Consider the following 27451-nt stretch of genomic DNA (forward strand, 5'->3'; position numbering starts at 1 on the left):
TTCTCTTTCAAATATTTTTTATTGAAATGACAATAAAATAAAAAAAGAACAGTGATCACTTTAACCAAACTTACTTTACAAATATAAAAAATAACCAAAACTTGTTTCTTTTATACATTTTCCATAAACGTAATATCAGAAAAGTTCTCAAAGCCAAACTATAAATGATGCTTGAATACTATGATGTGAACACAATAACCAAAAGTTTAAATTTCTAAATACATGACCTTTCCCTCAACAGAACAGCATAATCAATATATCTTCCCAACTTATCTCTATTTTTACGATATGATCCATTACTAAAATACAAAATACACCTGAACTGGCCTAATCTAGAGTTACCTAGGTTTTAGTAAGTTTTTTCCCACAAAAACAAGCTTAATAACTATAATACAAGCTAATATTAAAATGTGTTTTATGGCTCAAATCAAATTACAGTATTAGGTTTCTCATCACGATTTGAACAAAAGCAAACTGCTTGAAATGAGTCCAGTTTAACCCAAATAATCAGTGATGTATAACAAGTGAAGTAAGTATGGGAAAATCAAATCTTATGCTACAGAAAGCTGACTTATACTACAGTCAACAACCACTAAGCCTTCTTTGGCAATGAAACATACAAAATTGCAAACTCTGATGCAGTCTCAGTGATTGGCATATACTGTTCCAAACACTATGAACTAGTAAAAACATTAAGTTTGAGGATGGAAAAGCTACCCCAAGCATTTCATCTCAAGTGACTGAACAAGTACTGTAAAAATAAAGTCATTAAAAAGCCGAGAACATAAGAGCACAACATTTAAGAAAGGGAATTTTAAGCCGATTGCTTGCTGGCCTGTTGAATTTGAAGTACTTCTACCTCTCACTTCTAATTAAACATGGAAGAAAACAGACTGGCTAATTTGGTCACACGTTGTCCAAATACAGTGTTAACTTAATGGAACCCTTAAATATCCAAAATAATAAGTGAATGCTATTTATAAGACAATAAAAAGTTTTAAAATCTTCCAAATGTGCTGTTAACAGTGCAAATTCAAGTGCAGAATTATTACGCCATTTTAAGTATTATCTACTTTTTAAAAAAATCACAGTGGTCTTCATCACATGGCGAAAAAACAAACTTCACTCTTCTCCAAAGGGATAAGTCCATCCTAAATGTAACTACAAACAATTGTATAAACCTTTATAGTTTTTCCCCCTAATCTACTAAACATATTCCAGTGTCATTTAGTAGTTTTACATAGAATCTGCACTATACTTGGATACTCACGGAAAATAAGATGACATATATTGTAGTTTTAGAACGCAAAAGAGCTTTCATTTTAGACAAATATACAACATAGAAGCCACTAAAAAATATGGGTCTATTAATCAAGAGCCCATTTCAAAATGATAAGAGCATTTAGTATGTAGATCTGGAATGCACAGTTTCTGGAAGTATTAGAACTTAGTGTTAAACAGTGCCCTTATACCCTCTTCTAATACTGTAGACACCTACCAACCAGATTTGATTTCCCCTAATTCTATTATTTCCATCAGAAAACCAAAAACAGATTATTGGGGATCCACCTGTAACTGACCAGAGCAAAAAGTTTTTAAGACTTCCGTTTGTGTGTTGCAACTTTTACATTCAAAACCAGATGTCTTACATTTCAAGGTTAGTAACCCAGCCATCCTGAATCAAAGGTTTTTCTCAACTAGGCCTTAGTGTATGGATGACTGGCTCACATACTTACTGTATATTGGGAAGAAGTGAAGAAGTGAGAAGTGAAGAATTTCTTGGTCAAAGTTTAAGTTACAAAGAACATGAGTGTCCTCGAATCAGATGACTCTTCAACTCAAACACTCCTTACTGAGAGTACTTTATAAAACACACAACAAAAGTCTACCTCTCTCCACCCTCCACAAATTGCAAAAGTGAACATCTGAAATGTGGCCACTGTAGCTTTTCCCTCAAAAGCAATCATGGAAGGTGAGCTGAATCAATTCATCTTCATATCCACTTCCTCCAATCTAAAGGAATAGCTGAAGGACGCAGCTAATGGATGAGCTTACTAGCAAAATACATTACATGAGAAATATGCTAATGTAGGCTACAGGGGTAGGACTGTTAGGGGCAGGAGGGAAAAGGACAATTCACAGAACTAGTGGCTTTTTCACAGGAAACTGGGGCATTTTTGATCATGGAGACTGGTGCTCACCTACCACGAAGGACATGCACAGTTAGTCACTACTTAACCACATGACCCCAACTAAAAAAACTTGAGTGTTTATTAATTGCTCAGCTACACTTGGCCTGATTTCCTCAAGTATCATATACCTTTGACATCACCCAATATTCAGGAAAATAGCCCTGTGACTGGTACCATACTAATCAAAAGTTCATTTCTATTAAAAACCTTTTCCTTAAGTAGCTACATCTGGCAAGATTCCTTTTTTACATTAAGCCTATAGTCAACAAGTCTGTAATAAGGCATACATGCTATACTTTGATCATTAAATAATGACACAACCAGCAAACTCCTTTGCTCTAATATTTTTTATTCCCCCAAATTTGATCCAAATTTATCAGTATTTTTTAAAGTTTTTAAAATTTCATATTTTTCTCTTAACCTGAGAAAACCTGTCCTCTGCCTTGCCCCCAGTTTTTGGTTGATTCACATTATTCCAAAAATATTTTTGAAGGCTCTGTCATTTGCTAAAACCAAATTTTCTTCTCTATGTACACAACTTCAAGTTAATTGAATATTTGTGCAATCTCAGAGTTCAAAACCTAATACATCCAATTTTAGAAATTTCCTTCACAGATCCCTATTTTTACCATGGCTTTAAGAATAAGACACATAATTTCGCAACAGCACAAATAATTAATACCCCCATTATGTGAAGAAAACTCTGAGCTCTAAATGAGTCTCTTCTTATACCAATTCCTATGACTACTGATGGAGCCAATTTTAATAGTTTCCTGTATGTTTAAGGTCTGTTGCTTGCAAACCAAGGCCTGGATGGTTATAAAATGTACTGGTCAGTGAATTATACTGGGAGTTCTCTGCAACACAATTCATTTAGGAGTTGCACCTTGGACTCACTCAGATAAATATAGTTTTCAGAAGTAATGGAAGCTCTTCATCACAAAAATCTAATACAATCTTGGAGTATGTGCCCAAGAATGGTATCAAAGCAAGGGTCCGATAAATTTGACTGACTTAAACCTGTCATTGTGTTGCAACATTCACCATCCTAAGGTGGGGGGAAAAATGATCCTCACCTATAAGAATTTTAGAAGTTTAATGAGAAATTAAAATAAAAAAAGAAGTCCATTTTCTTTAATGTTGTACAAAAAAGTATGAGCAGAACCGAAAGTAAATAAACATTATCACATTTGTTTACACCACTATCTAGTTCTTCATATTAATTTTACTATTCAAACAATAGAAAGGTGGCAATTTAGGGATCACAAAAGAGATAAAACCAAAAAAACTTTTCTACCACATTTATTCTACACTGTATATAGCTGTGCTCACAGAGACAAGCGGCTTCTTTTACTTCTCCACTGCGCAGGAATTCAGTTGTAAATAAAATTGAACCTGAATTTTAAAAAGAACAATACCTTTATTAAAGACAGTACATACTACTTTCCATATTAGATAAATAAATTTATCTGGATGTTTCTACCCTCCCTTAACATGTCTGGCATTTTCTTTTTTTCCCCTTCGAATGCCTTTTTACCACGTTTGGCATTTTCTACACCAATTTTCCCTCACTGGTCACATCTTACACACTAAAAACACTTGTTGAATACTTATAATAAAAAAATTGACTATAAATTTGATTAATTATCCACTAATAAGTTCCTTAAGGCAGGAAAAGTTTCTACATGTCCTTATACTCTGACTACTCAGCACAGTTCCTGCACTTGACAAGTAGGTGTTTGAATAAATAATATGACTCTTTTCCCCCCATATGCATTTCAACTTGTAACCTATCAGGAGGCCAAAGTGGAGTGGCAAAAGATAAGGTTTGATTAGTGATGAAGTAGAAAGAGCAATTTCATACTCAATAAGCTTTCACAAAAGGCCAATTTCACTAACATTTATTAAGTATGTACCAGATTACTGGCACTGTTGTAAGCATTTTATATGCATTATTTCACTTGGTCCTCATAATCCTCTGAAGTAGAGACTACTATCCCCATTTACAGATGAAGAAACAGTCAAATAGATATAATAGTTTGTTCAAGGTCACACTGCCAGCAAGTACTGAGGTTGGGCTTCAAATCCAAAACACTGACTGCAGAATCTACTTTCATAACCACCATGTTATTCTGCAATTCCTATATATGGCTGGCTCTAATAGAGACCTCAACCAGTACAAGTCAACTTTTAAAAAACTGCATTTCTTATCACTCTAACTGCCTAAAGATTCAAACCCCACGTAAAAGTTCAGGACCTAATCCCACAAGCCTCAATTTGGGCCAAAATATAGTAAGTTTCAAAAAAGGAAAGCGAATATATTACACCAAGATATTCGATTTGCCACCTTTTTTTTCTTTTTTTTAGATGGAGTCTCACTCTGTCGCCCAGGCTGGAGTGCAGTAGTGTGATCTCAGTTCATTGCAACCTCTGCCTCCCGGGTTCAAGCAATTCTCTGCCTCAGCCTCCCAAGTAGCTGGGATTACAAGCGCTGGCCACCACGCCTCACTAATTTTTGTATTTTTAGTAGAGATGGGGTTTCACCATCTTGGCCAGGCTGGTCTCGAACTCCTGACCTGGTGATACACCCCCGCCTCAGCCTCCCAAAGTGCTGGGATTACAGGCATGAGCCACTGCATCCAGCCAATTTGCCACATTTTAATACAGACAACTCCGCTCATATTTACACACTGTTGACTGCTATTTAACCATCTCTTTTTTGAATAAAGACATCAACCTTAACTCTTGAGAATATCAGAATTAGGGAAGAGCAGTTGCACAAATACCAGAATGTCATGCCGAAACTTAAGAGTCTGGGGATGGTATTAGTCACAATTAATCTATGGCTTGCACATGATCTAAGAGTCTATCTACTTTCTTAGTTTCCTTAAAGACCAAAATTCATGAACTATACCTTCCCAAGTGGCTCAGAATATTTTAAATTTGACAGTTAATATGGATGAACCAAAAAATGTTCAACTTTCTGTACCTGCTCAACAGCTGAGGGAGACTAGAAATGATGGGTCCATATCCTGGTGCATTGTCATACAATTCAAACAATGGTGCAGCTACCAGCTTGTAATTTTTAGGGACTGCAAACAAGGCTAAAATAAAACAGAATTCATTATTATAAGTTATTATATAATCACTGCTTCCATTTCATTTTTAAATTACCAATTTTACATTTAATAAAAAGTGTAAGAAAAAAGATAATTCTCATTAATACATTTTAGTTGTGTCTTTCAAGGTAGATTTCCTAGCCACAGATTTGAAACTAAAAGCATGGTATACATCTTTAGTTTTACAATAAACCCAAAAGTTCAAGGAACTTTGAGAAAACACAAATAGAGGTATCCTTGAAATTATTCTACAGAATTTTTAGATGGCTACCTTCGAAAACAAAATAACTTACCTTTTTCTTGAAGCTGAACCAGAAACAACTTCTTATGTTCCTTAGGCTTTGTAATATGTGCAGGAATATATGGATACTGAAATTACAAATGAATACAACTTTAACATGTATTCCATGGCTTCATTTCTTTACATGTTTACTCCCCAGTATAGTATAAACTGTTGGGAGAAGCATACTACTTTCTGTTCTCTTTACCAGGACTTATCTAACAGATACACTAGTAAATAAATGCTTTAATGCATATAAAATAACAAGCAGTAAACCAGTCAACCATTCGAGATAAAATATGTAGTCACAGGATTTATAGCTTGAGATACTTAAAACATAATGAAGTCTGATTTTAATTAGTATCTTTAATAAAAGCTTTTTTTTGTTTGTTTTTTAAGACAGAGTTTTGCTCTTGTTGCCTAGGCTGGAGTGCAATGGCGCAATCTCGGCTCACCACAACCTCTGCCTCCCAGGTTCAAGTGATTCTCCTGCCTCAGCCTCCTGAGTAGCTGAGATTACAGGCATGCGCCACCATGCCTGGCTAATTTTGTATTTTTAGTAGAGGCAGGGTTTCTCCAGGCTAGTCTTGAACTCCCGACCTCAGGTGATCCACCTGCTTTGGCCTCCCAAAGTGCTGGGATTACAGGCATCAGCCACCATGCCCGGCCTAAAAGCTGGTTTTTAAAAAATATATATATAGGCTGGGCACAGTGGCTCACGCCTGTAATCGCAGCACTTTGGGAGGCCAAGGCGGGCGGATCATGAGGTCAGGAGATCAAGACCGTCCTGGCTAGCACAGTGAAATCCCGTCTCTACTAAAAATACAAAAAATTAGCCAGGCATGGTGGCGGGCGCCTGTAGTCCCAGCTACTCGGGAGGCTGAGGCAGGAGAATGGCGTGAACCTGGGAGGCAGAGCTTGCAGTGAGCCGAGACTATGCCACTGCACTCCAGCCTGGGCAACAGAGTGAGACTCTGTCTCCCAAAAAAAAAAAAAAAAAAAAAAAAATTATATATATATATATATATATATATATATGATCAGTAAGTTAAACAGTCTAGAATCCTGTTGTAGACCTGTTTACTACATTAAAAATTCAAATATAAGCTGTGAGGCATTTGACAAGATGCTTCTTGCTCCTCCTTCCAGCCCCAACCTCAAACCTCCCCGTATGCCAAGGTGCATGCTTCAGGAATACCAGAAGAGCAGTCTAAGTGAAGTTTTGCCAGACGGGCAAAGCCAAATTACTCGAGGAAACAAATATAAAAATATATATATAATATATATGTATATTTTAGAGAATTTAAAGGGATGAAGAGAATTAGAGAGGGAAGTTGCTACCCGGGAAGGAAAAATTCTGACACAGAACAAAAAAAAAGTCTAAGGGTTATACAATTCTTGTATAAATCTCTCCACAATACATTCAGAAATCTACTTTTGCTGTTGGAGTTGTATCTGAGAGCTGGGGAATTTAAAATTGCTGAAAACAGATATAAGGGGAAAGTGAGATAAAAGCAGAAGCTGCCAAAAGGAGGTATTAGCATCATCCTCAATTTACATAGAAACGCATGCTAAGAGAGGCTAAGTATCTTTCCCAAGATTACTCAGCCAAGTTGTGAAGCCAAGATTTAACTGTATCTATTCAACTCTTATCTAATTATAAAAGCCTATGTTATTTCCCACTGTGTTACTCATTGGCACCTAACCACTATTCCAGTTAGAATAATTATATACCAGAGCCATCCCTAGGGTACAATGAATTGAGGCAATTGTCCCAGGCTTTGGAGGTTCCTTAAACTGTCATGAAAACCAGATACATTAACAGTCACAGAGAAAGTGGCTTGAATAGCACAAGCTAAGAGATCTGTGGATCACATACAATAAAAGTTCCCAAACCATGATCAAACAAAATGAGTAGCATTTCCCCAAATTTCTTCTGCTCAAGGCTACATGTTCCTATTTTTTTAAGCCTTTCTTCTCTGGTCTTAATGTTTAAGTTGACTGTACTTTATACAAAAAGACTGAGATAGGAAGATGATATGCTCCTTTTCCACTGACATCTAACTAATACTCTAGGCTTCCTAAATAAATCAATACACTTACCTTATGTCAAATACCACCAGGGCCAACTCTAGGCCTTACTGAACGAAGAGAACTGTCCTAGGACAGTGGTAGGGGAGATGAGTGAAGATATTCAGAAAAGTTATCTGGAAAACCACTGGGGTCACTACTAAGCATTTTCCAATTAGATCAAGGAATGTTCAGGAAGCCAAAAAAAGTTTAGAATAACTGTACTATGTATCTTTGAACAAGTAACTTCACTGTTTCCATATGAAATTGTTCTTCCTTAAAGCCAAGATGTGTTCCTGGCAATTCTTAGGTAGTGAACACCAGCATCAGCTTCCACAGCCCCTATCTTCTTGTCCCTCTGCCATACAAGGGAGTCAGAAGCAAGAGAAAAGAACGATCTTTTGCTTGGTTGATATTTTGTGCAATGCTTGACCTGAAACATCTTGTCATGTAAAGGAGCTATAAAGTCATAGGGCTTTTTAATTTGCCTAAAGAATTCAGGATCCAACTTTAAGAAGTTCCACCATTAGCAAAAATAGGAATATTTGAGCATCAGTAACATCATCACTCATTATCATGGATTAAAATATTTCAAATTATTTAAATCCAAAAGGTCATACTGACACTTTGAAGGTCACTGAAACATGCTTTTTGTGTGTGTGTGCGCCCCACATTACACTACCTCCGATTTCGGGGCAGCTATGTTTGAAAAGTATCAGAGGGTTCCCTGTTTGCTGCCACTGTCTCAACAAGCACTCAGACTCAACATGGAAATGCAAGGGAGTTCATGCAACCCTTATCCAATGGGGGATAGGAGTCCCTACATGGTTCCTGGTCCTTAACAGAACAAATCCAGTTGCCCACAGGTGTAAAAAGATCAATAACATGCCCTGTCTTACTTCTGCTGCTTCTGGTCTCTCTCTCCCCTGTATTCTGCTGCTTCCTGGAATCACCTCTCAAACTGCCTGTACCCAAGTCTTGGTCTTACCCTCTCTTTTGAATAAAGTCAAGTCTTTAGAGGATGCTAAGGAATTAAGTCATTCTTCTGAAAAATGTTAAGTAAAGGAATAGCAGCATATTTTTTTTTTCTACACAAACCACACTTCAGTAATACATAAGTTTCTTTTTATATGAGGATCACAACCCTTATGAATTCATAGACCAGGAAATGATCATCAATGAGCTGCTAACATTACAACAAGAAACAACCAAATATTTTTAAATTCCTGATGGAAGTACACTATACCAATTGTGGTAGACTGCCTTAAGATGACCCCCAATGATTCCTGTCTCCTGGTATTCACTGCTTTGTGTAGTCCCCCCTATAGCGTACCAGAGTTGGCTTGTGTGACCAATAGCATACAGCAGAAGTGATGGTATGCCACTGCCAAGATTAGGTTATCACAGACTGAGGCTTCCTACTTGGGCACTCCTCTAGCGCTCTGTCTCTCACTATCTCTTGGATCACACAGCCTTGGGTAGGCCAGCTGCCTGAGAGTTGTCCTTTTAGAGATGTTCTCATGGCAAGGAACTGAGGGAGACCTTGAGACAACAGCCAGCAACACCTGAAGCAAAGCTTTAGTCTAACAGCCCAGATGAAACTAAGAAGTTTGCTAACACACACACGTGTAAGCTCGGGATCAGATACTTTAACCCCAGTTCCACCTTATGATGCAGTCCCAGCTGACAACTTGACTGTAACTTCATGACAGAGCCTAAGCCAGAACCACCCTAAGCAACTCCCAGAGGCCTAAAGGCTGCTAAATTTTGAGGTAATTTGTTATGCAGCTATAGATTATATACCGCCTATGACAAGCCTTGTTACCCCTCCCCAAATTAACTGAGCCTGAATACAATTTCTAGATCTAACTATCAATTTGCAAGACACACAGGGGAAACAGCTACATATTCAACAACAACAGGGGAATGCAATCGAAATGGAAACATTAGCCTGTTTTCATTAACAAATAAAACACAAGGGAAAAAAAAAGGTGCCAAGTGTGTAAAAGAGACTTTAGAGACTATCCTAATCCAAACAAATTATAAAAAGAAAATTGAAATAATCAGGATACGCAAACAGTGACTATATATTTGACAATAATATGGAACTGTTTATTTTTAGTATGATAATAACAGTACTACAGTTATCTTTTTAAAGAGATCCTTATTTTTATCATTCACACTGAAATATTTACAATTGAAATGAATAGCTAGGATATACTTCAAAATAATCCAAGATGAGGGCAGGAGAATGAAGCAGTGGAATGAGGGGTTGTGATGTGCTAACTGTTAAAGGCGGATGACGGGTAGCGCAATTCATTCACTTTTACGATTCTCTCTTCTTTTGTATTTGTTCTATTTATTTATTTATTTTTTGAGAAGGAGTCTCACTGTTGTCCAGGCTGGAGTGCAATGGCACAATCTCGGTTCACTGCAACTTCTGCCTCCCAGGTTCAAGCAATTCTCCTGCCTCAGCCTCTGGAGTAGCTGGGATTACAGGCTTGTACCATCAAACCCAGCTGATTTTTACATTTTTTAGTAGAGACGAGCTTTCACCATGTTGGCCAGGCTGGTCTCAAACTCCTGACCTCAACAGGTGATCCACCCGCCTCGGCCTCCCAAAGTGCTGGGATTACAGGCATGAGCCACCTCGCCCGGCCTTGTATTTGTTTTACATTTTCCTTTAAAATAAGAAGTGCTTGGCTTAATTTTGTAATTTAAACTAAGGAGGGAAGAAAAGAAAAATTTCAAGTCAAATTCTACTTTAATCTTTTTTAAAGTGGCTAGAATTAAACGAGCTTTCTGCTTCCAAAATGCCCAGCAAATATAACTGAACACTGACCTGAGGAGGTTCAAAATTTGGTCTCCACCAGTTACCAATGCAATCATCAATGACCCAGTCTTGCAAAACTCCATCCTGACGACCCAGTATCTGTCAAAAAGAAATAAGCCAGTAAACAACTAAATATATGTACTCACAAATCCCCTTCTTCAGTGAACAGAAAATTCTTAGCAGTGCTCCTAATTGAAACATAGGGATAATATGCCTTCCATACAGATTTTCTATGATTTGTTAATATAGATGTCACTCTGCCCAAGACATACAATATTAGTTCAAAACTGGCAAGCTAGTATCAACATAAAAATTGTGTTCAAAATTCAGCTTTCATTTTTATTAATTTGTATAGCAGAACACTAAACTTATTTTAACCAAAGTCATACTCTACATATTTTAAGTGGCCAAAAATAGTTCTACAATGTTCATGGTGAGAAACTGCAGTTCTCTGTCCTGCTTCACCCATTCCCACTGGCTGTAACTTTCAACTCTTGGTTGTTTTTCCCCTCATGTTTGCTTCTATTTTTAAAAGCATTCTTCTTGGTCTTAAATAAACGGTTTATTTTAGGATAGTTTTAGATTTACAGAAAACTTGCAAAACTTGTTCAGAGACTTCTCATATACCCTACACAGTTTCCCCGACTGTTAACATCTCACACTAGTAAAGCACATTTGTCAAACTAATCAACCAATACCAAGACAAGATTATTAACTGAAGTCCATATATTATTCAGATATCCATAGTCTTTAACCTAATGTCCTTTTTCATTTTTCAGTCCCAGGATCCCATCTAAGATACCATATTACACTTAATCTTCATTTCTTCCGAGGTTCCTCTACATTGTGACAGCTTTTCATACTTTCCTTGTGTTTGATGATCTTGATAGCTTTGAGGAATACTGGTCAAGTATTTTGTAAAACATCCCTCAATTAAATTGAAGTTATGAGCTTTTGGGAAGAAAACTACAGAGGTAAAAGGGCCATTCTCATCACATCATATCAAAGGTACATGCTATATCAATATGGCTTATCACTAATGCCAACCTTGATCACCTGGCTGAGGTACTGTTTATCACGTTTCTTCAATGTAAAGTCATATTTTTCAAAAAAAAAAATTTTTTTTTTGAGACGGAGTTTTGCTCATTGCCCAGGCTGGAGTGCAATGGCGCAATATCGGCTCACTGCAACCTCCACCTCCCAGGTTCAAGTGATTCTCCTGCCTCAGCCTCCGGAGTAGGTGGGATTACAGGCACATGCTACCATGCCCAGCTAATTTTTTGTCTTTTTAGTAGAGATGGGGTTTCACCCTGTTGGTCAGGCTGGTCTCGAACTCCTGACCTCAGATGATCTGCCCACCTCACTCTCCCAAAGTGCTGGGCTTACAGGCATGAGCCACTGCACCGGGCCTCAAAACTACATTTTTTAAGAGATAGGGTCTTGCTCTGTCACTCAGGCTGGAGCACAGCGACGCAATCATGGCTCACTACAACTCCTGGCCTCAAGCAATCTTCCGGCCTCAGCCCCACAAAGCACTGGGATTACAGGTGTGAGCCACCATGCCCAGCCAAAATATTCTTTTATGACAGTTTCTTGATTTTCATTTTATTTTATTTTATTTTTTTGAGACAGAGTCTCGCTCTGTTGCCCAGGCTGGAGTGCAGTGCCACAATCTTGGCTCACTGCAACCTCCACCACCCAGGTCCAAGCGACTCCCCTGCCTCAGCCTCCCGAGTAGCTGGGACCACAGGTGCCCGCCACCACACCCAGCTTTTTTGTATTTTTAGTAGAGACAGGGTTTCACCATGTTGGCCAGGATGGTCTCGATCTTTTGACCTTGTGATCCACCTGCCTCGGCCTCCCAAAGTGCTGGGATTACTGGCGTGAGCCACCGCGCCTGGCCTCTTGATTTTCATTTTAAAAACATTTTTTAAAAGCCTATAACCCTCTACTATGAATGAGAATTTAGATATTAAAATCACACATCTTAGTTACACTTTTTCTTCCACCATCTTCCCATTATCAATATTTGGTTAAGTCAATATTCAGTATTTAAGTTAGTATGATCCGGTAGATCAGTCACAACAGAGCAATGATTAGCAAACCGTATCTCGTTACTTGTTCAACTGTCCTATTCTTTAGTTAATAACTTTCATTTCCTTTGCTATCACTAAATTCATTTCCCACATTCTCCATGATAACTTAAATTTCTTCCCAATTCAAATATCAATTGTCAGTTATTCTACCAATTTCATCTTTTCTAAGACATGTTTTTCCTTTTTTCAAGACAAGATCTGTCACCCAGGCTGGAGCGCAATGGTGCGATCTCCACTCACTGCAACCTCCACCTCATGGGTTCAAGCGCTTCTCTCACTTCAGCCTCCCCTGCCCCCAGCCTCCCGAGTAGCTGGGACTATAGATGCAAGCCACAGCACCAGGCTAATTTTTCGCCATGTTGCCAAGGGTGGTCTCAAACTCGTAGGCTCACGTGATCTGCCCATCTCAGCCTCCCAAAGTGCTGAAATTGCAGGCATGAGCCACCACACCCAGCCTAAGACACGTTTTTCTATCATCCTGCTGTAATCTGTACTTGATAGTCTCAACTCTGCTTCACAGCTGGAGTCCTTATTTTATTCCATTTTGGGGGTGAACACCCTCTAGTAGCTTCCTGAGAAAAGGTACAAGAGATGTAACTTTTTGAAACTCTGCATGTCTAGAAGTAACTTTTACCCACACACTTGATTTATAGTTTGATTAGAAAATTCTAGGACAGAGATTATATTCTCTCAAAATTACAAAGACAACACTCCACCATCCCTTAGCTTCCAGAATTATTTCTGGGTAGTTTAATGCAATTTCTGATTTTGATGTTTTGCATTTAACCTCTCTGCTTACCAATCCTCCACCTCCCACTTTGGAAGCTTTTACATCTTTTTGTTTTTATTTTCGTTTGTAGGATCTAAAACGTCATGATGATATGCCTTTGCGTGGATCTTTAAACATTCACTATAGAGGCAAGGCCAGTAGGTCTTTTCAATCTCAAAACTCATGCCCTTTGAGGTTTGAGAAATTTTCTCTAATTATGCTTTGCTAATTCTTCCTTTTACTCTGTTCTATTTATCTATAGTTTATATTGGTCCTTCTAGAATGACCCACTAATTTTATCTATTCTTACCTACATTCTATCTTTTTATCTTTTCATTCTATTTTCTGGTAGAATGAACCTCTTAACTCTTTACTGAATTTTTCATTTCTTCCAACATTTTTTTAATATCCATGAGGTTTTTCTTGGCTAAAATGTCTTTTTAATAGCACTGTTTCACAGGTGCAAAATCTCCTCTCACCTCCCCAAGAATATTAAACATAGTTTTGTCAATGGTTGAATTTTCTGCTTCTGTTGAGGTCCTTTTGCTTCTTTTGATCTTTTTCTTGTTAAGAAGTTTTCTCCAAAAGCCTGGTGATAGTTGGTTGTGTACTCACAAGGGAGAAGCAACAAGATGCTTAATTGTCACCTCTGTGTGCATGAGTGATAGGACTACAATATTTTTTTTTCTTTTTTTTTTTTTGAGACGAAGTCTTGCTCTGTTGCCCAGGCTGGCGTGCAGTGGCATGATCTTGGCTCACTGCAACCTCCACCTCCCGGGTTCAACTGATTCTCCTGCCTCAGCCTCCCGAGTAGCTGGGATTACAGGCGCCCGCCACCACGCCCAGCTAATTTGTTTATGTTTGTAGAGACGGGGTTTCACCATGCTGGTCAGGCTGGTCTCAAACTCCAGACCTCATGATCCACCCGCCTTGGCCTCCCCAAGTGCTGGGATTACAGGTGTGAGCCACCGCGCCTGGCCCAGGACTACATTATTTCTATAGAAAATTTTTGCTTTGGTTTGGATATGGTTTGTCTCCCTGCCCCCAAACTCATGTTGAAATTTGATCCCCAATGTGACAGTGTTGGCAGGCAGGGCCTAGTGGAAGGTGTTTGAGTCATGCAGGTGGATCCTTCATGAATAGTTTAATACCCTTCCTCCATCAGGAATGGATTAGTTCCCTGGAGAGTGGGTTGTTAAAGAGTGTGGCTTCCTAGATTCACTCTTGCTTCCTCCCTTGCCATGTCTCTTTGCACATGCCCACTCCCATTTTGCTTTCTGCCATGAGTGGAAGCAGCATGAAGCCCTCATCAGCTGCCCAATCTTGCCACCAGAACTGGTGAGCCAAATAAATCTTTTTCTTTATAAATTACCCAGCCTCAGGTATTCTGTTATAGCAACATTAAACAGACGAAGATAGCTCCCAAATGGCAGTATCTGAAGTTTTTCTTGGACTGGTCACTTTTTCCAGAAACAAGAATTCCAACCCTCAGCCTGGGATATATAAATCTAATTGTTGGCTGGGCCTGGTGGCTCATGCATGTAATCCCAATGCTTTGGGAGGACTGCTTCAGGCCAGGAGTTTGAGACCAGCCTGGGCAACATAGCACGATCTCATCTCTATAAAAAACTTTTCTTTAATTAGCCAGGCATCATGGGCACATACCTGCAGTCCTAGCTACTCAGGAAGCTGAGGCAGGAAGATTGCTTGACCCAGGAATTTGTGGTTACAGTGAGCTATGATCACACCACCATCCTCCAGCCTGAGGAACAGAGTGAGACCCTGTCTCTAAAAAAAATAAGTAAGCCTAGACTGACAGTGGCTCACACCTGTAATTCCAACACTTTGGGAGGCCAAAGCAGGCAGATCACCTGAGGTCAGGAGTTCGAGACCAACCTGGCCAACACGGTGAAACCCCATCTCTACTAAAAATATAAAAATTAGCTGGGCATGGTAGTGGGCACCTGTAATCCCAGCTACTCTGGAGGCTGAGGCAGGAGAATCGCTTGAACCCAGGAGGCAGAGGTTGCAGTGAGCAACCATTGCTCACATTGGAGATCGCGCCACTGCACTCCAGCCTGGGCGACAAGAGTGAAACTCCGCCTCAAAAAAAAAAAAAAACAAAAAAAACAAACAAAAAAAACAAGCCTAATTGTTAACATTCTGTCAGCCTAATAGAGGTCCAAGAGTCTGACTATTCAGAATAGGAACTCTTAATTATTCTCCCCATCCCCTAAACTTTTTTCATTGCTAGTTCTTCTCTGATTCAATTACTACAGAGAATCATCAGCCAGTCTTTGCCTAATTACAGAGTGGGGAAGATAATCTAGATACACAGGTTGAACATCCCAATCTGAAACTCCAAAATCTCAAACTTTTTGAGCACTGACATGATGCTCACAGGACATGCTCAGGCCGGGCGTGGTGGCTCATGCCTGTAATCCCAGCACTTTGGAAGGCCAAGGCAGGCGGATCACCTGAGGTTAGGAGTTCTAGACCAGCCTGGTCAACATGGTGAAACCCTGTCTCTACTAAAAATACAAAAATTAGCCGGGCGTGGAGGCAGGCGCCTTTAATCCCATCTACTCGGGAGGCTGAGGCCGGAGAATCGCTTAAACCCGGGAGGTGGAGGTGACAGTGAGACGAGATTGCACCATTGCACTCCAGCCTGGGTGACAAGAGAGAGACTTCGTTTCAAGAAAAAAAAAAAAGGAAATGCTCATTGGAGCATTTCAAGTTTTGTATATGGGATGTTTAACTGGTAAGTATAATGCAAATATTCCAAAACCTGAAAAAAATCCCAAATCCTAACCACTTTTTAAATTTTTTTGAGTACACAAGATGTTTTGATACAGGCATGCAAAGCGTAATATTCACATCATGGAGAATGGGATATCCACCCCCTCAAGCATTTATCCTTTGTGCTACAAACAATCCAATTATACTCTTTTAGTTATTTTTAAATTTACAATTAAGTGATTATTGACTATAGTCACCCTGTTGTGCTATCAAATAGCAGCTAAACACTTCTGGTCCCAAGCTCTCAGATAAGGAATACACAACCTGTAAAAATATACTCCATATATACTTTGAACCAGTCCAGTTTTCAGCCCATGCATGCCCCCACTTTCATAAGTACCTAGCACCTTCAGTTCCTCAGTCATTCTGGTACTCTGCAATGCTAGATTCTGCCTGCCTGTCTGCTGGACTAAGGTTTCTGCTAAGTTAGTTATAATTTGCCCATCTGTTTTCCAGTTTCCAAAAATTTTGCTTTTGTGATTCTCTCATTTTGCACTCCCTCAACCTTAATGGACTTATATCTTTGTACCATACATTATATAAATGGAAGTCCAAGCACAGGAAAATGTTTAAGAGTTATAATACATTTTTAGAAATACTAGAAAGACAAACCAATAGGTCAAAAGTGGGAGAATTACGGGTGACTTTAGTTTTGTTTCTCCTTTGCTTTTCTGTGTTTGCCAAGCTTTTTGCACAGAGAATATATGAGCTTTGTAACAGGGGCAGGCGGCAATTGAATGTTAAAGAAGAAAACTAACATTGAAAACAATTTACAATCTCAAAATCCTCAGTATCTATGCATTTGGCCCCAAGTCTTTACATGCAGGCATTACAATGATTTTTAAAAAGTAGAATAATTTGGGCAAAGTCTAAAAAATATGTGAAAAAAGTGAAAACACAGGCATCTTTCTCTTTTCAAAATTCTATAGAGGCCTACTCTTGAACAAAACTACCTGCATTCAAACCTCTGGCTCTACAACACACTAGCTATATAACAAGAAGTAATTTAAACTTAATAATATCTACTTCCTACAGTTGTGGTGGTGATTAAAGGAATTAGCGCATGTAAAGCACTCAGAACAGTGTCTAGCACAGTAATACTTAAATGTCAGTTTTAATTTACCATTGCTGTGACACAGTTTAACATTTTAAAAATTGAAATAAGTGTAACTTCAACTTGTAAAAAAAAATCAACATTGTACTAACCTTCTGGGGTTTAAGTTGTATTTATTGAAAACTAAATATTCCAAAATAAGCATCCTTTTTACAAGACATTAAAAGCCAAATTAACTAGTAAGTTGATGGTATTCAAAGTGGTTAAACAGAAAAATACCTCTGTCATTAAGCGTTTTAGTCCTTCAACTTCATCTTCTCCTGGGTTAAGTTCACCACCAGGTCTGTATAAAAGTTAAGAATTTCAGCTTTCAACTTAATACAATTTGGAGATAACAAATAACACAATAATTGTTATTTCTACCAAGTCACTAAGAACATATTTCAGCATAATAAGGCAATCAAAACAAGTATCAAAGTGAAGGGGGAGAATATGCTTGAATTCATGTCAATTCCCCAGACTAACAGTATACAAACCCTAGGTTTTTTTCCTCTTCGTATATATTTATTTTTATTTTATTGTAGATTCAACGGGTACATGTACAAGTTTGTTACATAGGTATATTGTGTAATGCTAAGGTTTAGGCTTCTAGTGAACCCATCACTGAAACAGTGAACATAACATCCAACAGGAAGTATTTCAACCCTCGCCTCCCCCTCACCCTCCCCACCTTTGGAGTATACAGTGTTTATTTTTTCCAACTTTATGTCCATATGCACCCATCACATAAACCCTAGTTTTAAACAAACAGAATATATAACATAGCACAAACAGAAACAAAATTGCTAACCACCAGTCCATCCCAATCTCCTCTCTGGGAGCTATCTGATGATAATGGAATCTAGAAATGCTCAGAGAGGAATGGATCACATTCTTTAGGCCTAAAGAATGGGACACTTTTTCAAGAACGTCATCTAAGTATTGGAGACTTTTCTTTTTGGTATAATCTAGTCAAATAGTTACGGATCAAATGTTTGAGAGATGTAGGAGCTTAAATGATAAAACACTAAACTGTTATCCACAAAAACCTAAGTCATCTTAAGAACAGGAAATGCTAATCATACCAAGAAAGAAATATCAATTGTTCTTGGTAATGCTACAATGACATCTAGACATTGATCTTGGACTCAACTATTCCATGGGGTTTCTACCAAGCTCAATCATTAACATCAACAACATACAGAAACATACAGATTACTAGTTAGGAAAATAAATGAGCACTGCAATGGAGAAAAATTACTCATGATTTTCTCTTTCTAAAGACATCATTAACAGCAGTGTTTGTTGAAATAAATGACCGAGGGCTAAAATTGTATTCCAGAGCTGCATAAACAGCAATCCTACTAAAAACTGTCTTGCTGTTAATTTCCAACACTACTTACAGTTTGAAGAAAGTTGTTCCCAGCTGCAGCAGTAACACATGGGGTAGCCGGTGCTCATGTACAATCAGAACCCCTTCTACAGTCCTCCTCATTCCAATTTTATCAAATTCTTCCCTCATGCGCTGAAATCTGGCTGCAACAGAGCTGTCCTTCTCGTAGAGGGGCTCTTTTGTACCAAAAGTATAATTGGTAAGAGGGTACCTGTGATCCGAAGACAAACATCTAACATGAGAACTGAAGAATGTAATTTACCATGACAGACATTAGCATAAAGAAACCATGGTACAAAAAAAGTGCATATATTGTACTCAGACACAGGATTTGTACAGTTAACTAAAGTTAATGAGACAGCAGAGACTGGAATCTTGCTCTCTGGACTCTTAAAGCCAGAGCTTCCATTAGATCAAGCTGCTCCTCCATACTTTAACTTTCAAGTGTAGATAACACTATCCTTAAATGGTTAGAGAAATGGTTATCTGAACATTAGTAATCCTCTGGTTTTATACCATGGCTGCTATTCCAACATTACCAATTTGGCTAATAATTAATGTCCCCCTGCATTCCACTGACTACTAATCTAATCAGAAAGTTTTAATTATGGGTGCTAATGGCTAATCTCTTTTTCCTAAAACTAAGCCACCGTTTTTCATCAACATCCCTCCAGTTATTTTCTATTTCTCTCAGTCAACTATCCTCAGATTTTTCTTGCACCACAGTCTTTCCTTTTCACAGCAACTCTTCTACTTTCTCTTTTTGTCCTCTAAACCTATTTACTAGCCTTTGGCATTTATTCTATTCAGTCTCCTTATTGTTTCCTTCTCCTCATCTGAATCTTCTACCCACCATATCTAATCGAAAACTCTCTTCCTTTACCAATAATTTAAAATATGGCTCAAACTGTTAAAGACAGTTTTCATCTTGCCTAATAAGGATCAAATTTTTCTTTAAAGATAGTTAAAAAATCCATACTTATATGTTGTAAGCCCTTAATTAAAGCCTTACAGCAAGAAGCCTTTGAGTAAGAATTTAGGCCACATTTGCCCATCCAAGGTATCTATTCTACCAAAAGCCCTTGACATTAATAGTCAACATTATTGTATCTACCCCACTCAGCCATTCTTGAAAGGGGAACAAATCAAGGTTGCCAAAACTTTAAAAATTACTTTAATTCCAGAAGCCAAGTTCTAGGCATATGAAAAAGCTCTAAAATAATTAAAATATACCATTCCAGGATGCTTTAAAAATTTAAAGAACATCCCGGTAGATCCAACACTAAATCTAAAACCATCATCCATAGCAGCAGCAGATATGCTACATAGCACGACGTGCCAAGCAATTTTTTTAAACGCTTTACATATATTAACATTTAATTCTGACAACCTGAGTTAGAAAGAATTAAGGATAGCCATTACACATCTCTGTTGCAAGAGCCAGCTCCAATATATCAGTAAGGAGATGTCAAGATGAAATGTCAGAATTTTCACCTGTGAACTCAGAGTGCCAGCCCAGACATACATACTGTTCTCATCATACTGTGAGCTTCATAAAGCAAGGGCTACACCTTACTTCCTCACCACTGTATATCCAGTATTGTGCACAGTGCCTGGTACAAAGTAGGCATTCATGCAATATTTCCTAAAATAAAATATACTGGGGGAGAGGGCATTTGTTTTCAACTTAATATTAACTCAGGTGAACTTAAGTTCACAACACAATGATTATTTCTGAATATTTGTATTTACACAGGAGAGGAAATGTACTGGAAATCAACCCATAATTTTAATAGAGCGAAGATTAAAATATCTTACTGAAAGCTAACTATTTTGCCAATTCTACAAAATGGTTGGATGCAAATTAATTCAGTAATCAAGACAAAACAAGAAAAGACTGTGGGTTTTAGTTCTAATAACCACCGAAAGTAATCCAGAAGCTGTGCTTTCACACTTTTAAAAAGGATAACATTTGCCTTTACCATTTGATGGATTTTTTCTTAATTTTTAAAAAAATTTTTGTAGAGACAGCCTACGTTGCCCAGACTGATCTCCAACTCCTGGCCTCAAGTGATCCTCCCACCTCAGCCTCCCAAGGTGCTGGGAGTACAGTCGTGAGCCGCCACTCCTGAGGACTTTTATACACACAACTATCAACTAATTCCAGATTTTATAAACCCAGCATTTCCATTATCTAAATTTCCAAGCCAACACGTTTTGCAAAATAAAACAACGTTAACCATCTTTTCAACTTCAAATCACTTTTGGTTGGGGGACGGGGAGAGAATGTCCGTTTATTTTAATATAAAACAGAGAAACACCTAAACTGCCTTACGAAAACATCAATACCACCAAATCCTTGCACTTGTACCCTGACTGGCATAAACTGGCCACTTTCCTCCATCCTGGCATAAAATGGAGGCACCGCGTTGCCTCGAAAACAAATCCTCAGAAACGATTTTAAAAAGCATTACTGACAATTTCTTGATTAAGACACCCCAAACGCCAATTACCTGCTACAGCGAGTCTGCTTCCGAGAATGACCTTGAAAAGCAATGGTTTGAAGTGTTGAAACAGAAAGGTGTTGAAAATAAAACACAGCCCACAATGGGTTTTCTGGTACAAACATTCTGGTTCCCTCCAGTCTGAAAGCCCAACCACAGCAGCATCCTTACTCCCAAGGAGGGGCCTACTTGTGGTGCCTGGGATGCCGGCATTGAGACATCAGACGACGCGAAGGCATAAGGCATGGGGCAGCGCAGACAGCCCTGAGCACATGAATAAAATGTGTTGTATTCATAAACTGAAGTATTAAGTGGCACCTAAAAGGAAGAAAACTAGACCTAGGCATTACAGCTAGATCTCGAAAGCTTACTGTCAGAGTGAAATCTGCAAAAATGATACTAGGTTATACCATTCGTATCACATCAACACTCACAAAGCAATACCATATACGTGATGCGAAAGCATAAACAATTCACTGGAAGGATTAAAAAAACACACATTTTGAAGTCGGTTACCTCTGGAGAGGTGGGGAAAGGATGAGTTAAAAGCAAACTCCGTTTTTCCGCGTTATGACCGAATACATAGGATGGGAACAAGCCTTCCTTTCAGAAAAGGACTCTAACCCTGGAGGCTGGAGGATGAGAAAGGGGCCTGAAGCAGGGAGGAAGGCGCGCATCCGCCAGCGGGAGTTGGAGGCGGGGAGGTGCAGAGGCGTGAAGCGCGCCGAAAAGCCGGGGGCGCGTCGGAGAGTCTATAGGAGCTTTCACGAGAGAAATGCCCGCCAAGGCCGCGGCGCACTTACAGGTTGATGGTGCGCTCCAGGGTGAGGGGCTTCGTCTGCTGGATGTACTTGTTGCCGAACTGAGTGACCCCCCGGGGCCAGCCGGTCTGCGAGCGATTGGGCGGTACCACAGACATGCTGGCGAGCTCCGGCGCTGACGGCGAGCAGAAAGTGGCAGGCAGGGTAGACTTTCCCCGTGCGGGAAGCGGTTATCTGCAATCCCCTCAGCGCCTACTGCCCGCCATTAACAGGACAGCACAAGAGGAGGCGTAGGCACGCCGGAAGTGAACCCGGAGCCTCTGGCGGCAGGAAGTAGAGGGGCGGTGGCCTGCCAGACCGAGCTCCAGTGGGCCAATTGCTGGTGGGATGGTTGCAATAGCTGGAGCTCCCATTGGTAAACCGGGTATAGGTTCCGCCTTCTCTTACTTTGGTGCTTCCCATTGGGTAGGGCCGGGAAACACGGTAAAGGGGACATGCCGGGAGTTGCAGTCCCCTCAGGAAAGTAGCGTCTTGATCTGTGTGGCGTGGTTCTGTGCCTTGGGAAGAGATGAATGGGAAGCGGCCAGCGGAGCCCGGCGCAGCCCGGGTGGGAAAAAAGGGAAAGAAGGAGGTGATGGCGGAGTTTTCGGACGCTGTTACGGAAGAAACCTTGAAAAAGCAGGTGGCTGAGGCCTGGAGCCGCAGGACGCCGTTCAGTCACGGTAACCGGGTGCTCTCAGGGAGTGGCCGCCACGCAGAGGTCTAGGGACCTCTGAAAAAGCCCTGGGACTCGCGCCCAGCCCTGGGCAGCGGGGCCGCAAGGGAAGAGGCTCTTAGAGGACTTTGGCCACCTCCTACCCTCCTGCCTCGGCTGCTGCTCCCTTTCACTCCAAATTCGGTTTCAATTTAGAAACGTGAGAAGAGGGAGAAATGGAGGCCGGAGAGTTTTGGGAAGCAGAGGGTATGCAAGAGATAGTTGCATTCTGGAGTCACAGATTACTGAGTTAGAATCCTCTCCCCTGATTGGGCGTCGCCAGGCAATGGAATTAACCTTATTAAACTTCAGTTGCTTCCTAAGTAAAATGGGATAGTTCATAATATTTACCTCGGAAAGTCGGTGAATGGGAGCGACACACTAATGCTTGCAGGATTCAGTAAATGTTTCCCTGAGTAAGGCCCAATACTACACATGTGGACAAATACAGGAGTGGCTGATGTCATTTCTCCTGCAAGGGCATTGCTCAGCTGTCCCAGGAGAGTCTAGCCAGGGCATTTGTCGTGAGCTGCCAGCTTGGCTCCCTAGTGTACTCGTCTCTACGCGCCTGTAGTTTGACTCCATGATGTATGAAAATAAACGCGCTTTGACCAAGGAAAGGAGCCTACGTTGAACAATTCCAGCCTCAGCTTTAAATATCACCTTAGGTGTTCAGAGCTCTGCTTCATGCGCCAGGCATCCCCTTCTAGAGTTTGCCGTAATTTTTCTTTCCGTTGTCAAGTGCTTTGAAGAGGTGAGTCCTGGGTAGGCTGGATGCCTATAGAAAACGATAGCTTAGTGTTTAAGTGCAGGCTCTGTACTCTCAGTTTCTTCATCTGTAGGATGGGGAGAGTGATAATGTCTCCCTCAGAGCTGTTAAAAAGATTGAATGAGATAATGGGCCTGGCACCTGGTAGATAGATGGTGCCGATGATTACAGAATGGTGATCTAGCCAGCCGGAAGCAGTGGGTAAATGTTGGGGTAGAAATCAAGGAATTAGAGGTGGTTATGCCTGAACTGAACTGATTTTTTTTTTAAGTACAGTAAGTAGTGAATGCCTCTGACAGTAACTTGGGAAAAGCAAAAGCAGGGAAACTGCCGACCAGTATTGCTACTCTCATTTAATGTGCTACCCAAAGTTTGAGGGAAATGAATTAAAAATCTAAAATACATTCAATTCAATATGTAATCATTGAAACACATAAAAAAAAGAGTAGGAACCTTGATTTAGTGACATCACCCATCACTCATCTCAAGGACTGGAGTTGTAAGCATGGTATCTTTAAAAGTAGTATTTAATGGGTAAAGAAGAAAGGTCAGAGCTTATGATTTTTTCCCCAAATCTTAGACTTTAAGTAATAGGTTCCCCAAAATTCATGACCATCCCCTTTTGTATTAGCTCTGCTATGTTACTTGGATGTCAAAAATACAAAAGGAAAAAAGCCATAGATAATGTTTTTCTTCCAACAGAAGTCATTGTCATGGACATGGACCCTTTTCTTCACTGTGTGATCCCAAACTTCATCCAAAGCCAAGACTTCTTAGAAGGGCTTCAGAAGGAACTGATGAACTTGGACTTCCATGAGAAGTATAATGATTTATATAAGTTCCAGCAGGTATTTATTCCCCTGCCACATTAACTCTTCCAGCTTGGAAATTCACTGTCTATGAAATCATTGAATACCTTTAGACTTGAGGTTTTAGGGTGGGTTTGCCTTGAACAGTCCTTGCATTGACATTGTTAAGAGCATGCCTTCATTTAACCAAGCTTACTGAGTGTTAACTATGTGTTAAGTGCTATAATTATATGGAAGCCTTAGACAGTGCCTGCCCTGTAAGACTTTAAAATCTAGTGTTCAAAGTGAAAGCTCTGTACTCTCAAAGACTTCTCAGTTTCTTCATCTGCAGGATGGAGAGAGTGATAATGTCTTCCCTAGGTACACAGGTTTCTATGGGTCTCATGGCTTTGCCTCCTCTTGGATGTCTAGTAAGTGTCTGACACTTAAGTCTAAAACTGAATTCTTGGTCTTCTCTAAATTTGCTCCACCTGTAGTTTTCCCCATCACAGTTAATAGCAACGTGATCTTTCCAGTTGCTCAGGCCAGAAGTAATAATAAGGGTGAATGTGATGGTGATAGAGATAGTGAAGAAACAAATTAAGCCGATGAGTAAGTATGTTATAAACAAAGGGGTTAAGTACATGTGGGTAAGTGGTATGATGATGAAGAGAGTTGTACGTTGGGAGACAATTACCATTTAAAATCTTGAGTTCGGGCCAGGTGTGGTGGCTCATGCCTGTAATCGCAGAACTTTGGGAGGCCAAGGCGGGTAGATCGCCTGAGGTCAGGAGTTCGAGACCAGCCTGGCCAACATGGTGAAAACCCATCTCTACTAAAAATATAAAAATTTTCTGGGTGTGGTGGCATGTACCTGTAATCCCAGCTACTTGGGAGGCTGAGGCAGGAGAATCACTTGAACCCGGGAGGTGGAGGTTACAGTGAGCCAAGATCACATCATTGCACTCCAACCTGGGCCACAAGAGCAAAATACCATCTCAAAATAAAATAGAGTTTTGAGTTCATGTTTTTGTTTCAGGTGACTTGCTGTATTACAGTATGCTCTACATTGCAGTAGGGCAAAGCGTTAAATCCGTTCTTTTTTTTTTTTTTGGTGGACAGTTTAATTGGGCAGAAAAGACTATCTCTTTTTTTTTTTTTTAAGTTTGGTTTTTCTACTCTGGAAGACACAGCCTAGTCTAGGTATAGAAATACAGGTCATTGGTTTCCCCAGTTTGGGGGTATATCTTTCAGTACATGGAGGATATCACTCTTAGAAATCCTTTGTAAACCTCAGGGACATCTGTGCTTCAAATTGGGGGAAAAAAAAAAAGAAAGATGAAAAAGATGAAGAATAATTTTTTTTTTTTTTTTTGCATTTTCCCATTTTATTTTATCTGGGATAAGAGAGTAAATAACGAATTTCTCTCTCTTATTCTTTTACACTAGAGCTGATTGGTCAGATGGTTGTATCCTGACCTTCCCCAGATCTTTCTGTCTTTGGACCTTATACACATGACTGAATTAACCAGGGTAAATACATGAAAGATATGACTCTTAATAATTCAGAAAGCTGAAAACTAAACTGCTTTCCATGGTAAGGTTGCACAGGTTAATTAAAAACCGCAGTTACCTGCTGTTGTGATTATCGCACCCTTGGCCTCTTGTTGATTTGGGGCCATATGCATCTGATTATTAAAATTGAAACATCACAATAATTTTTACTTCATGCAATTTGGAAGATTAAAAATACTGGAAGATGGCCGGGCACAGTGGCTCATGCCTGTAATCCCAGCACTTTGGGAGGCCGAGGCGGGCAGATCACGAGGTCAGGAGATGGAGACCATCCTGGCTAACACAGTGAAACCCCGTCTCTACTAAAAATACAAAAAATTAGCCAGGCGTGGTGGCACGCGCCTATAATCCCAGCTACTCGGAAGGCTGAGGCAGGAGAATCACTTGAACCCAGGTGGTGGAGGTTGCAGTGAGCTGAGATCGCGCCACTGTACTCCAGCCTGGGTGACAAAGTGAGACTCCACCTCAAAAAAAAAAAACAAAACTGGAAGATATAAGGCAAAATAATAAAAAGAGCCTTGGGTGATTGAAAAAAAAAAAGGAGCTGCCATTACTTTGGATCCACATGGAAGTTTGGTGAAACTCTACTGTGAATAATTTTTACTGTTGATCCCTTTTGGACAGGAACTCTTCACCCTAAGACAGTAGATGTAAAATCTGGTTTCATTCTCCTGCTCCTTTAATCCTCATCCATGCTCTTTTCTTTGCTTGTGGTATGAATTGACTTGATAATTGGGTCTCTGACATCTTCCAACTCCCATAACCAACTCTGTCATTAGGACTTGCCCAGTATTCTGTATTTTTTAAAGCAAGCATTATTGAGTGCATACTTTATGCCATGCTAAGTGGTTTATATTTATTCATTAAATCCTCAAAACAATCCCATTACTATACCTGTTTCACAGTTGAGGAAACTACATTAGTTTTTCTTTCTCTCTGGATCATTCCCTTCAACATAACAAAAAGAAAAAAAAACTGTTCTTTTCATAAGAAAAAAACAAAGTTCTTGACCTAAGTTTCCCTTCAGCTACCATCCCATTGCTGTGCTTCTCTTGACAGCAGAATTTTATTCTTATAAGAGTTGTCTGCACTGTGTCCATTTCCTCTCCTGTCAGTCTCTGGTAAGCCCATTTTAATCAGGCTTTCGCTTGTACTACTGCACTGAAACTACACTTGCAAAGATCACCCATAACCTCCACATTACTAAATCCGATAATCAGTTTTCAGTTCTTCCTTGTCTCATCAGCAGCATTTGACCTGCTATATCACTCCTTCCTCCTGGAGACTTTTTTTTCACTTTACTTTCAGGTTACCATGCTCTCTTGGTTTCTCTTCTTCCTCAGTGGCTATTTCTTATCAGCTTCCTTTGCTAGGTTTTCCTCTTCCACCTGACTTCTTAATGATAGAGTATTCTGCATCCTAATGCTTGGCCTCCTTCCCTAGGTACACAGGCTTCTATTGGGTCTCATGGCTTTGCCTCCTCTTTGATGTCTAATGAGTTTCTGACACTTAAGTTCAAAACTAAACTTCTGGTCTTCTCCCTCTAAATCTGCTCCACCTGCAGTTTTCCCCATCACAGTTAATATCAGCTTGATCTTTCCTAGGGCTCAGGCCAAAAAGGAGGTCATCCTTGATTCCTCTCTCCCCTTATATCCC

At 39.7% G+C, this 27451-nt stretch overlaps 2 protein-coding genes across 4 annotated transcripts in view; one reads left to right on the forward strand and one right to left on the reverse strand.

The window, feature by feature from the left end:
• Positions 1-22287, reverse strand: NUDT21 (nudix hydrolase 21). Of its 2 annotated transcripts, none has more exons than XM_510978.7 (7): positions 21952-22287; positions 18655-18855; positions 17492-17555; positions 10504-10593; positions 5605-5680; positions 5182-5296; positions 1-3587 (listed from the first exon to the last, which is right to left on the reverse strand). In XM_510978.7, exons 1-7 carry the CDS (start codon positions 22065-22067, stop codon positions 3566-3568), a joined length of 684 nt encoding a protein of 227 aa, XP_510978.2. In that variant the 5' UTR covers positions 22068-22287; the 3' UTR covers positions 1-3565. The 2 variants fall into 2 exon arrangements, with proteins under 2 accessions (XP_510978.2, XP_063653209.1); XM_063797139.1 differs by lacking the exon at positions 21952-22287 and adding an exon at positions 21158-21412.
• OGFOD1 (2-oxoglutarate and iron dependent oxygenase domain containing 1) overlaps positions 22226-27451 on the forward strand; it is a 26206-nt gene continuing 20980 nt past the window's right edge. Inside the window, exons 1-2 of one of the 2 annotated variants that reach the window (XM_001135958.8) lie at positions 22226-22631; positions 24135-24280. In XM_001135958.8, the coding sequence (XP_001135958.1) occupies positions 22478-22631; positions 24135-24280 (300 nt within the window). In that variant the 5' untranslated portion in view covers positions 22226-22477. Of the gene's footprint in view, positions 23418-24134; positions 24281-27451 lie in introns of both variants that reach the window. The other variant, XM_009430845.5, reaches the window with a different exon arrangement.

Source organism: Pan troglodytes, chromosome 18 (assembly GCF_028858775.2).
Source record: "Pan troglodytes isolate AG18354 chromosome 18, NHGRI_mPanTro3-v2.0_pri, whole genome shotgun sequence".
NCBI classification, from domain to species: domain Eukaryota; kingdom Metazoa; phylum Chordata; class Mammalia; order Primates; family Hominidae; genus Pan; species Pan troglodytes.

What these genes read in the sequence shown, in the direction of transcription:
- NUDT21 (XM_510978.7), bottom strand. Translation starts at nt 22,067, where the DNA reads ATGTCTGTGGTACCGCCCAATCGCTCGCAGACCGGCTGGCCCCGGGGG. An exon ending in CTGGAGCGCACCATCAACCT is followed by an intron (nt 18,856 to 21,951) that starts GTAAGTGCGCCG and finishes TTCGGATCACAG; the next exon opens with GTACCCTCTTACCAATTATA. An exon ending in GGTTCAGCTTCAAGAAAAAG is followed by an intron (nt 5,297 to 5,604) that starts GTAAGTTATTTT and finishes GTTTTATTTTAG; the next exon opens with CCTTGTTTGCAGTCCCTAAA.